Source organism: Salvelinus sp. IW2-2015, linkage group LG30 (genome assembly GCF_002910315.2).
Source record: "Salvelinus sp. IW2-2015 linkage group LG30, ASM291031v2, whole genome shotgun sequence".
In the NCBI taxonomy this organism is placed as follows: Eukaryota; Metazoa; Chordata; class Actinopteri; order Salmoniformes; family Salmonidae; genus Salvelinus; species Salvelinus sp. IW2-2015.
Window position 1 is genome coordinate 5,343,713 of NC_036869.1, and position 12,577 is coordinate 5,356,289.

Sequence of the window (12,577 nt, forward strand, 5' to 3'; positions counted from 1 at the left end):
ATTCTGCCCCCCCCCCGTCCCACTTAACAGTTCTCTGGTTGTCTGCCACCTCCACTTTAGCCTCCTCTCCCTCCTCTCCACCGTGATGCCTGAAGGCTGCACAGCCACTGATAACTGTCTCTGGCTTTAGCCATCCCCCAATTGACTGTCACAACTTTGAGCATCGAGCAGTGTCTGTACTTTCTTCTTTCTTACTAGGTTTTTGGATAGGGGTAAACTTTAATGGATTTCCACTCTGCCACGGTTGAATGTGTGTGTGTGTGTGTGTGTTGTGTGGTGTGTGTGTGTGTGTGGTGTGTGTGTGTGTTGTGTGTGTGTGGGTGTGTGTTGTGTGTGTGTGTGTGTGGTGTGTTGTGTGGTGTGTGTGTGGTGTGTGTGTGTGTGTGTGTGTGTGTGTGCCGCACGTGCGTGGTTGTGTGTGACAGGCAGAGAGGGCGTATTTGTGTACTTAGTATATGTGTCCTTGTGTATGACAGTGAGTGCCTGTATCTATTGCATGATAGTGTGTGTTCACATGCATGTGTCTATGACAGTGTGTGCATGTACTCTGTACTATTGTCTGTGCATGTGTGTGTTTACGTCCAGAGTGTGTGTGTGTGTACTGCGTGTGTCACATCCAGGGTGTGAGTGTGTGTATGGTGTGGGCTTTCTACATTACTCTTGGCTCGATCCCGCCAAGGTCAGAGCCCAGTCACTTCCTGCTTCAGGATGCTGTGTACTGCCCTAGTAGGTTTTCCAGAAGTGCACGTTGAGGAGCGTACCAGCCGTAGAAATTGATTAGAACGTGGAACGCATAAATTAGACCCTGATAGATACTCAAGCCACAAGGGCCTTCCTGTGTTGGCTTAAGGCCACTGCCATACGAAACAGAAAGTACACATGACACTGAGTGTACAAAACTCAATATTAGGAAGGTGTTTCTTAATGTTTTGTACACTCAGTGTACATGACATGAGTGCTTGTTTGGTGTATAACGAGGGCTCTGTTTGGTGTATAGAGGTGCTCTGTTTGGTGTATAGAGAGCTTGTTTGGTGTATAAGAGGGCTCTGTTTGGTGTATAAGAGGGGCTCTGTTCGGTGTATAAGAGGGCTCTGTTTGGTGTATAAGAGGGGCTCTGTTTGGTGTATAAGAGGGCTCTGTTTGGTGTATAGAGAGGCTCTTTTTGGTGTATAAGAGAGGCTCTGTTTGGTGTATAAGAGGGGCTCTGTTTGGTGTATAAGAGGGGCTCTGTTTTGTGTGTATAAAGAGGGCTCTTGTTCGGTGTATAAGAGGGGTCTCTGTAACATGTCTGACGATATGATATCTAGCACTTTTATCGAGCAGTTTTATTCATCACTTTGATTTATCACTTTTATCTAACACTTTTATTTATCACTTTTATCTAACACTTATATTTAACACTTTTATTTAACACTTTTATCTAACACTTTTATTTATCACTTTTATCTAACACTTTTATTTATCACTTTTATTTATCACTTTTATCAAACACTTTTGTTTAGCACTTTATCTGCCACTTTTATCTAACACTTTTATTTCTCACTTTTATTTCTCACTTTTATCTATCACTTTTATTTCTCACTTTTATTTCTCACTTTTATCTATCACTTTTATTTCTCACTTTTGTTTAGCACTTTATCTAGCACTTTTATCTCACTAGGTAACAATGGTTAAAACTAGGGCAGTGTCACATATACTGTATGTGTTATGTGACATGTACAACGTTTCTGTTTGTCTTCATATATTCATATAATAATTATCCTGTCATAGGTCAATTAAAGTGGCTTGTCAACAGTGACAGGGAGACTTATTTTCAGTAGATGCATTAATCAAACCTGCAGCCCTGGTGTTGCCAGCACCTTGTTCTAAAGCACTGAGGTGTTGGAGCCCTGTTTGCATAATGATAAGTAAAACTGTGTACAGTGCATTCTACAAACAAACAAAACAAAGCAAAGAGGGGTCAGTTAGCCCCTAGACAACAATAACAACCCTAAGCCAAGTGTTGTGTCGTCTGCCATCTTCTAACCAAACAAAAGGTCTCGTTCCTGGGTGGTCATGTCCGTTTGCTGTGCCAGGCATCTTTGCCAGGCGTGCTTATAACACTTAGTGGGAAATCACCTAGTGTTTGTTGAAATGGTGGGCTAATTGTCTTTAGCCTGCTGGGTCTGTCTTTAGCCTGCTGGGGGTTGCTTTGACCTGGTACTCTGACACTCTGACAGGCAGCCGAAAAGAAATGTGTGTGTGTGTGTGTGTGTGCCCTACACTGTTATACTGACAGCAGAGGCACATGGAAGGCATTCAAATGTCACTTATTTAGTTATTTCACAGCCGGCTCCCTCTCTCTCGCTCTCTTTTCCTCTCCCTCATTTTCAGAGGCTTGGAGGAAAAGGCCACGCTTAATTATGCTCCCCTCTTAGTGGCAGCCAAGCATGGTGGATGCTGGAGGGGCTCTCTGCTGTGGCAGATAGACGACACAGACAGACAGACAGACAGACAGACAGACAGACAGACAGACAGACAGACAGACAGACAGACAGACAGACAGACAGACAGACAGACAGACAGACAGAGACACAGTCTCTCTTCTAAGAGGCCTGAACTACTGAAATCAGTCCCAATTTCAGAAGACCTGGTTTCCCCTTTTTTATTTCCACGTTTAGCCTAACTTCTGTCAAGGGTCAGCTTTAACCTAATACAGAAAAAGCTCTCACACTGTAGAGGTGAAAGAGATTGCAAAATGTGTGTCAAGTGAGTGGAAAGTGTGTGTATGTGTGTGTTTGTGTACACATGTGTGTGCATGCTTGTGAGTGGGAATGCACACTGGCTGCACGCTTGATCTAAGGAGAGCAAGACAGGTGACATATACACAGCCTCCACAATCTATCAAACCTGCCAACATCATTTACACGCATTTTGTTACACCGGCAATAACGTTGGCTAAATATGTGTATAATTATGACCAATAAAATGTGATGTGAGATGATGGTGTGTGCATGACCATTTACACTACTCTTCTTCTTCTTTTCTAAATCCAGAAGAGGGCTTCTTTTGCCAAACTCCTGAGACTGTGGGTCTTGTCCCAAATGGCACTCTATTCCCTATATATTGCACTAATGGACCCTGGTCGAAATAGTGCACTATTTAGGGAATAGGGAGCCATTCGGGACAAGSCCACATTCTCAGGTGTTTGGCAAAAGAAGCCCTCTTCTGGTCATGTCTGTTTGCTGCCTCTTATTCATACAGATCTGTCAGCGTGATCTGTCAGGTTTTGGCCAGGACTGTTTGGTTTTGTTCACTAGATGTCCCCCTTGCACCTTTTTTGTACCTTTTGTTTTTCTTGCCCTAATTATTGTTTGCACCTGTAAGTCATTCCCTTGTTAGTATTTWAACCCTGTGTGTTCCTRWGTTCCTTGCTCAGTGTTTGTATGTTAGCACCCAGCCCCAGCCTTTGTGAACATTTTTCTCTTGTTGGATTTTCCAGAGGTTCTCTGGTTTTGTTCTCYTGTATTTTTGGATTGGTCTTTTGAGGTTTGTTTTTTCCCTTGCTGTTTTTACCACTTTGTGMATTTTCTTTTGTATTTTGGAAGATATCTATTTTTTATTAAACCACCATCTCTAGTACTGCTGTGTCTGCCTCATCTTCTGGGTTCTGCCAATTATTAGTGACTGTTTCTCGCACCGGGTCCTGACAGTGATCCCTGCACCCCAGGGGGGCAGAAGCATCAAAAATGTCTTCTTAATTTGGCATAATGTAATAGGTTGAAATTCACTAGTATCATCACCATGCTAAAACAACAACAAACAAAAGAAACAGTACTCATCAGCGAGATAGATAATATTACTTGATTGGCTGAAATATAGTGATGAATCCTGCCATCCAATCTAAGCAGTTGTGTGTGTGATAGTGACTAGACAACCTCAGTAAACTGCCAACTATACTCTATGGTACACACTGCCCAATATGAGTGTCAGTAATAACACACTTGCTTCCCAACAATCATCCAGCGTGGTTGCTCACTAAAAAGGGAGATGGGTCCATTATTTTCAGGCTGGAAATAAGAGATAGTTACGCTTTTCCCTCAATACAGACAGGACAGCAGCCATACAGTCTGAGTGTGACAATGGCTACTTCAGTACTGAGCCAGACTACAGTAGAGTGGAGCAGTGTTGGGCCTGGCTGTCTGAGTGCCATCAGCCATCACTCAGTATGAAGCAGCAGCATTAGGCTTTCTATGATCTCCAGATCTACTGTCTAGGACAGCGCAAAGAGGCTGCCTTTAGACCCACGGCCCCTCCAGTACCAGAACCATGGACCCTTCAGTACCAGACCAACAGCCCCTCCAGTACCAGACCCACGGCACTCAGATTACTGAGACCTAATGCCCATCAGGTACCAGACTGCAACGAGCCACATCCAGTACCAGATGGCAAAGAGAGCGAGACGGCCTCCCAGTAGCCAGGAGGCTGAACGACAGTCCGCCGCCGGCGTACCAGCATACAGGCAGCAGCTTAGCGGGGACCGTGTGCCCTCGCAGAGTACCGAGACGGCTATGGCCAGATGAAGCTTCAGTAACCTACAGACAGGGCTCCGCAAGGGCCGCATCACGAGTGTACCTAGGATCCGCTCATGGCGCGGAGTACACACAAGTACCGGGAAGGACGGTAGGGATATGGGACATCAGGAGGCGGTCGAGGAGCATATGCCGGGGAGACTCACGGACGCCACGGGTTGCCAGGTAGCGGTGGGATTAAGCAGACAGATAGCGGTCGCCGCCGTGATCCGGTAGTAGACAGAGAAGTGCATGCGTTGAGATGCATCGGCGCCTTCAGTAACATGAACACACGGCCGCGCTCCAGTAACTGTAGGGACACAGGCGATGAAGGCCAGCCTCCAGTCCGCAAGTAGAGGAATCGACAGCGGTGGGCCCTCCAGTAACCAGAACGATCGGCGTCGTCCAGTACAGAGCTTATGGGTCGCTCCAGTACGCAGGACCTCATGGCCACTTGGCCAGTAACCAGCCATGGCACCTCAGTAGAACCGTTATGGCGCGTCAGCAGGTTACGAAGATTATGGCCTACCAGTAAAGACCCATGGCGGCTCCAGTAGCGAGACCTGATTGGCCCCGGTCCAGTACCGAAAGATCTATGGGCCTCAGTTAGAAGAGCCCATGGGGCATCCAGTAAGCAGACAAAGGCTCTAGTCGGGAGACCACGGACTCCGAGGTACCAGATCGACCTACTGGCCTTCCAGTACAGTACCCACTGGCCCTCCAGTTACCAGGAGCCCACGGCCCTGGCCAGTTACCAGACCTATGGCCCCTTCAGTACGAGAGCCGCACAAGCCTCCAGTAAGACCCACGGCCCCTCCAGTACAGACCTATGGCCCTCAGTACCAGACCCACGCCCGCTCCAGTACTCAGACCACAGGCCCTCCAGTACCAGTGTAGAGAGTTGCGGAGACCATAATGGTGCCCTCGGTCAAGACGCACCGGCCACTCCATACAGACCAGGCCTCGCAGTACTCAGACCTTATGGCCACTTCAGTAGCCAGACCTCAGCAGCCCCTGCGCAGGTAACCAGACCCTATGGGCTCCATCCATGGTACGAGAGCCCATGGCCCTCCAGTACGCAGACCATGGCCTCGTGAAGAGATAGAACCAAGACCTTTGGCCTAGCGCTGCGGAAGGTTTTTCTAAACCCCACGAATGGGAAGAGTCTGAAGTGGACCTCGCAGAGTAAGCAAGAGAGAGACCCGAGTGGCCACTTCCTAAGTGACCGCCTTCAGCACTGCCAATGGAACCTGCCAGTAGGTGAGCAAGAACATGATGGCCCTCCAGTACCAGATTCTCATGGCCACTGAGCCAGTACGGCAGGGAGACGTATAATAGATCTCGGGGTAGATGAGCAACGGAGGCCGCGGTGCCAGGGGTACGAGGTAGAAGACCCAGCGACGGCAGTATTGCCCAGGAGAGAGGAGTACAAGAACAGGAGTTTTACCGGACGAGACATATGGCAGCCGGAGCGCGGTCAATGGTCATCCAGTAACAGTATCTGCCACGGACGCAGGTCCAGATACAGCAGCCCAGAGCGGCTGTAGCCTCTCACGTGATTGCCAGAACTATGGCCCTCCAGTACAGACCCATGGCCCACTGATTCATACAGTAGCGAGAATCATGGCCAGGCAGGGAGATCGCAGGTACGGAGACTCACGGCGAGCATCAGTACAGACCTATGGCTGGGGGCCTCCATAACGCAAGACCATTGGCCCCTGCAGTACAGAACCGCATGGCCGGAGTGGGGGCAGTACTTAGACCTGCCAGCGGGAACCGGCCTCCAGTACTAGACCTATGGCCCTTCCGAGTTACCGACGCCACGCAGCCCCTGCCGACAGCCACGCCCTCCACGGACGAACCTATGGCCTTCCAGTACCAGAGCCACAGGCCCTCCAGGTACAGACCGACGGGGCCCTGAGCAGTACTAGACCGTAGTGGACCTCCAGTACCAGAGTAGTCTATGGGCCCTGTTCGCAGCGAGTCGATGTTTGATGCGAGAGGAGCCCACGACCCCCTCGCAGTAACGCAGAACCCAACGGCCGTCCAGATCCAGACCTATGGCCCGTCCAGTACCTGACGACATATGGCCGCGCTCGCTCGAGTGCCAGAACGTAATGGCGCAGAGCACTGGCAGTACCAGACGATATGGCCGCCTGGCGTGGAGTTAAACCTAGACTAGTGGCATTCCAGTACAGACCTATGGCCACACTCGCAGTTATCCTAGACCGGCACGGCCCCGTCCCTAGTACAGACCCACTAGTACCCTCCGTCTACGTACAGACCTATGGCTCCCCTCTCCAGTACCAGACCCATGCCGCCTGCCAGTACCAGACCCATGGCCCCTCATACCAAGACCCAGTGAGCCAGACTACAGTGGAGCATAGCTGGGCCTGGCTGCCTGAGAGCCATCAGCCTTCCCTCAGTGGAGGTAGAAGGAGCATGTGTCTCTTTGTCAGCAGATCAAACGATACGACTAGATTCTCAGAGAGCAGAGAAAGAAGACAGAACCTTCAGTAGCCATCAGTGTAGCTCAACATTACACTCATCTCTGTGTCGAGGTGTGGGGAGTGACAGGGGTGAATAGGATGATCGAAAGCAGAAATATCCTAGCATTGATATTATTGTCTTTCTCTACTGTCCGTCTCTATGCTCCTCTCTCTATATGTCTTCTAGCTTCTCTCTTATCTCTCTAAGGTGTGCGTCTCTCTGGATCATGCGTCATGGGTCAGTGCTCTCAGTCTGTCTCTCTGTCCTCTCTATGCTCCTCTCTCTCCGTCTTTGCTCTTCTACTACTCTCTCTTCTCGTCGATGCTCTCTCATCTCTCTCTGTCTCTCTATGCTGTCTCGTGGTCTCATCTGTCTCTCGTAAAGCGTTGTACTCTCTGTCCTCTCGTCATTCATCTCTTCTCTCTGCCTCTCTCTCTCTCGTCTCTCTTCTCTCCTTCTCTCCTCGTCTTCTGCTATCTCTCTCTGCTCCTCTCTGCTATCTTCTCTCTGCTATTCTGTTCTGCCTTCTCTCTGCCTCTCTTCTTCTCTCTTCTGCTATGCTTTCTCTGCCACTCTTCTGCCTATATCTCGTCTGTCTCTGGTCTGCCATAAATCTCTCTCATGCCTATCGTCTTTCTTGGCGTTCTCGTCTCTTCCTCTCTGAATGCACAACTTGAAGCCTCTGAGACTAGAGTGAGAGCACAAAATTGATATTTTGGATTATATTTGAAGTCTACATAGGAAGTGTGCTAGCGGGCTACTGTGGAGAGGGTTATACTGAAAATAGATAGCATTAATCAGCGGAATCTGATATCTGACAAATAAATCAAGGGGGGGAGTGTCTGAGTGGATGGTACAAGATCTTTTCTAACAAAGGAAAGGAAAAATGTATTTTGCCTGGAGTAGTGAGCTGACTTTGTCAGTGATGTGTAAACAAAGTGATAACATACAAGAGGCATCCCAAATGCCACCCTATTCTCTATATAGTGCACTCCTTTTGACCTGGGCCCATAGGACTCTGATCAAAAGTAGRGCCCTATACGGGAATKAGATGTCATTTGGGACGCAGTCACTCATTGCTCTACCTATCCGGTTCCAGTCACCATGAAAAACTGTTATGGCTTCCACTGTTCTCTCTGCTTTGTGAAGGTTTAGGAATAAATATCGCTAAAACATAATCAAACTTTCATACCCGCAATAACTCTACAGCCACACTCACTCAGGCTTTGCTTTATGACTGTTCTGCATCACTGGAGGCCTGATAAAAATAGCAATTACAGGTGTTTGTTGAAATATCACATTCCATATCCAATTGCAATAGTACACTATTAGCATCTTCAAGGGTTACCCAATTAAACGATCAATAAACTGCATAATTCAACTGATTAAAAAAGGGGAATGCTTGAAATGAGAACACCTACCATTTCACTATTGTTTGTGCTCTTTTCGTGATTTAAAGTGAACATAACTACTGTACTTTTCTCAAGGAGGTTTGTGAAGACACATACTTATAGAGAAAACTATGTTGCTCCAGTTGATTTATCTGAATTAATCAACCAGCTGCTGTTTTCTAACTTCTCTAAGAAACATCTAATTTCCCATTCAAACAATGCACATGTGCAACTGTGAAAACTGGCATAAACACATTAAAACAATGAAAACAAGGTATACAGGGATACCATGAGACCTCCAGTTAAGGGAGATACATTTGCCTGTATAAGCCTGGTTTCAAGGGCAACATAATCTAACGAGATAATGGAACTATGGTTTCCTGCTTATTTGGGCCAAAATGCTCTACATTTCCGCTAAAGAGCTGTTTCTCTACAAATTACCAAGGATGCCTCGTCACAAATAGAGATACTGACAATCATCAATGCGAGAAGTGTACTCAAGCCTTCACAAATCAGAGATACCACAGGGACAAAACAGCAAACGAGAAGAGGGACCACAGAATTATACGATATGCACGAGTAGGACATACAAAGTCATTCAAAACAGAAGACACAAAAAGGCATTAACAGCCCAATATTATCCCCCTATTGTGTCTGCCTTTTTGGTTTCCTTCTATTAAGTAATTCTCTTGTTGGTGCCAGACCAGAGCACTAATAACCAGACAGCGACAGTGATTGGCTTAGTTTGTGGAGTTGGTTGTGTGTTTTCTGGGTACAGACAGGGCCACATGTGAACAGAATAAGACAAAAAGTTGGCTCTGATTCTACTCCTACACAGTTGGAGGCCAGGGACGGAGGGAAAAATAAGACGGATGGAAGGAGGGTAAGATAGAGGAGGGAGTGAGAGAGGAAGAGAGGGATGGAGGGGGCAAACAGCTTCAGTTGACACAGAACTCGCCCCACTACAAGGTCAGGTAGCTAGCTACCAGTGTGCAAATCACTGAATAGTAAACCACATACTGAAACAACAATACACACATTTAGGCTAAGCAGGATGCAAATGCCAAAGGGATTTGAATATGAACTATGGCACTGATGTAGTCTGATGTGTGATGTGGGGTGGTGTGGAGAGTTCGAAGCCATGTCTCAGTCTGTCATGTGGGCCCAGTCCCAAATCAAAGATAGAGAGGGCAATCCATAGACACATTACCATAAATGCATACTTGTTGGTGTCATTTGAAAGACTTCCTCTTGACGACGTCTCCCAATCAAAGATTATCAACACCAACAAGTAAACAAGTCGACCCATTGTTGATCTTCTAAATAAATCAACAATGGGTCATATCCTGTCGCCTATGTTCCTCAAGGACGGAAGAGGATTTAGTAAGTAAATAAGAGCAGTATGTATCAAGCATCTAATAGTAAGAGTGCTGATCTAGGATCAGATCCCCCAATGTATTCTTATTCATTCTGATCTAAATGGCAAAACTGATCCTAAATCAGTACTCCTACTCTATCATGCTTGATACATACATGAAGGGCACCAGGTCGCCAGTATCTATCTATCTACCCCATACACTAGACAACATATGGTCAAACATATCCCAGACAAATTGTGATGGCTATCTATTAGCAAACTGTACCAATATTCAGATCCCTACTCAAATACATCATTGCTATTAAGATAATTGGTATTGATACATRCGACAACCAATAATCTCATATGATCATAAATCATTATTGACATATTGGTAAGAACTCCATTACTACTGGCATATAGCAACTCAATATAATCTTGTAGGATGCAATACATTATGGTGAMAATTAGGAATATGTTGCTCTCCTCTTGTCATTTTCTTCCATTTCATGTAAGACGAAAAAGATGAAGACACAAGCGATGAAAAAGAGCTGTTTGTCTCTCCCCTAAATACAGCATGTCTTATCCGTCTGGTTCCTATCGTCAGTGGCGGAATAGAGAAGGGAATCGATAGACTCATTTTCCAACAATCAATAGAACGCTGAGCTAAAATATTGTTATGACGAGCACATTAGAAAAATATTACACACTTCCAAAATGACTAATGATTATGTCAATATCTCATAAAAAACATACAATACGAAAACCCCGGCACCAACATACACATACACAATTGTCAGTACGCTTAGCCAAACAAGTTCAACGTCCAGTGTAGACAATGTTGGTGGCAACGTGACTATTTCATTGCAGGTGTACAGTAATGGCTTTCCTCAGATGTTATACATTAAAAGTAGGTCTCTACTTATGTCCCTTAATTACTTACATTTTTTTATTTTTTTATTTATTTAACTAGGCAAGTCAGTTAAGAACAAATTCTTATTTACAATGACGACCTAGATTAGTGATTCACATTTGCAGTCACTGACTACCAAGCACAACAAAACAACAAATGCCCATTTTGAAGTGAAGAATTGAAACAATGACCAGAAAACACAGAGAGAGGCGTAGCAGTAAGTAGCAGTAGACTCACCATATTGTAGGAGGCTCAGACCCTTCCACTTCCAAGTAGTCATATTTTTCCTCCGTCTGGAAGTCTGTAAAAATGATGGAGATGGTGTCTCCAGGATCAGCAAGTATGGTCCACGTACAGTCCGCACTATTGTAATATTCACTCGGGAAATTGGGACTTGAAATGATGCCACTTGAACCCCTCAGAGTATCACCACATGTGTCCTCAGCTGTCAATCAAACGGAAAGACTTCTGTTAGGATTCGGGCTTTGCTCCACATGTAAGTAGTATACAGCAGAAAATAACAGCTGAACCCTCTTTTTTGTTTGGTTTTGGTCGATTTTTGACTGAGGCAAAGTCATATGTATGTGTCTTTGTATATATGTACATACATACAACCATTTTACCACATACAGTACGGATTTTTTAAATCCAGCCCATTTCTTGATTACGAATTCAATTCATAGTATTGCCGCAGCTTTTGTATGCCACACATGATATCTTACAGTAGATGGTCTTTCTGTTTTTTCTACCATTCCTTTCTTTTACAGTTTTGAAGCAGAAATGGGATACAACTGAAATTTGAGTTGCCGCCTTTCATTATTCCCACATAAATAGTAGTAAAATGAAGTCTCACTTCAAYGCCTCCTAGAGTCTATTCATCAGGTTTTAGAGAGGAGCCCCTACTTCTGGTGCTGAGATGCTCAACGCCTCTCTCTCATCTTTGTCATGACTATTAATTGACTCCATCTATACATGGGTTCTTGGAATCAAAAAGGTCCCAGCTGTATTTCCCAGCAGACTCGGAGCTCTGCTCTTGTCTTATTTATCCTTTTTTTTATATCAAGGACTTCCAATTTAATTTGAAGTTTAGATTATACTTTTTTTTAACAGGATTCAGATTTGTTTTTTTCTTGTTGTTTTGGAAATGTTTGGATACATAATGTACAGATAAAGACACATGGACTGGTCTGCACAGACGTTATAAATTATAGACATATAATTTATACAGTAAGGCAAACCTATAACATACATATAGATCCACATATACATGCATGCACATGGTACGTGACCGTGTGTATGGATTTATAGTGAAGGTGCAAAGCGATGCTCATTGGAGAATCCCTTTTATCCAGGACTAAAACATAATTTTGGGGGAACAGGAATACATACATAGAAACATTGAGGAAAAAGACATTGGCATGTGAGATGCAAGGAGTTACATGCCAATGTTTTATTCAAACAATCTACAGTAGGGTCAAACATATACACATTGAAAAACATATCTCATCCACACACACTCATGCTCGTACATGCACATACTCACAACCAATAATGCACAGACACCGTCACATGCACACATAAAACATACAATCAAGTGCACGTAAAGGAGGTCACGCTGCTCGCTTAGCGAGTACCATTTCCTCCCAATTCGGCCAATAACTGGCGCGAACTCGGTTCCTCTGCCTTGCATGTACACATGACCGCCCTCCTGAAGCACCTTACCAATCGGCGCCATGAGAAAAGCTAGCTATTGGCTGGCAAAAGTGAGAACACTTCAGGCTACACACGCACACACACACACACACCACACACACACACACACACACACACACACACACACACACACACACACACACACACACACACACACACAACA

The 12,577-nt window shown here is 45.4% G+C and overlaps 1 protein-coding gene across 1 annotated transcript in view; it reads right to left on the reverse strand.

Annotated features, from left to right (window-relative positions):
- Positions 1-12,577, reverse strand: part of LOC112067872 (CUB and sushi domain-containing protein 3-like) — a 161,072-nt gene that overhangs the window by 29,434 nt on the left and 119,061 nt on the right. Inside the window, exon 3 of the mRNA XM_024134684.2 lies at positions 10,939-11,146. Within this exon, the coding sequence (XP_023990452.2) occupies positions 10,939-11,146 (208 nt within the window). The remainder of the gene's footprint in view (positions 1-10,938; positions 11,147-12,577) is intronic.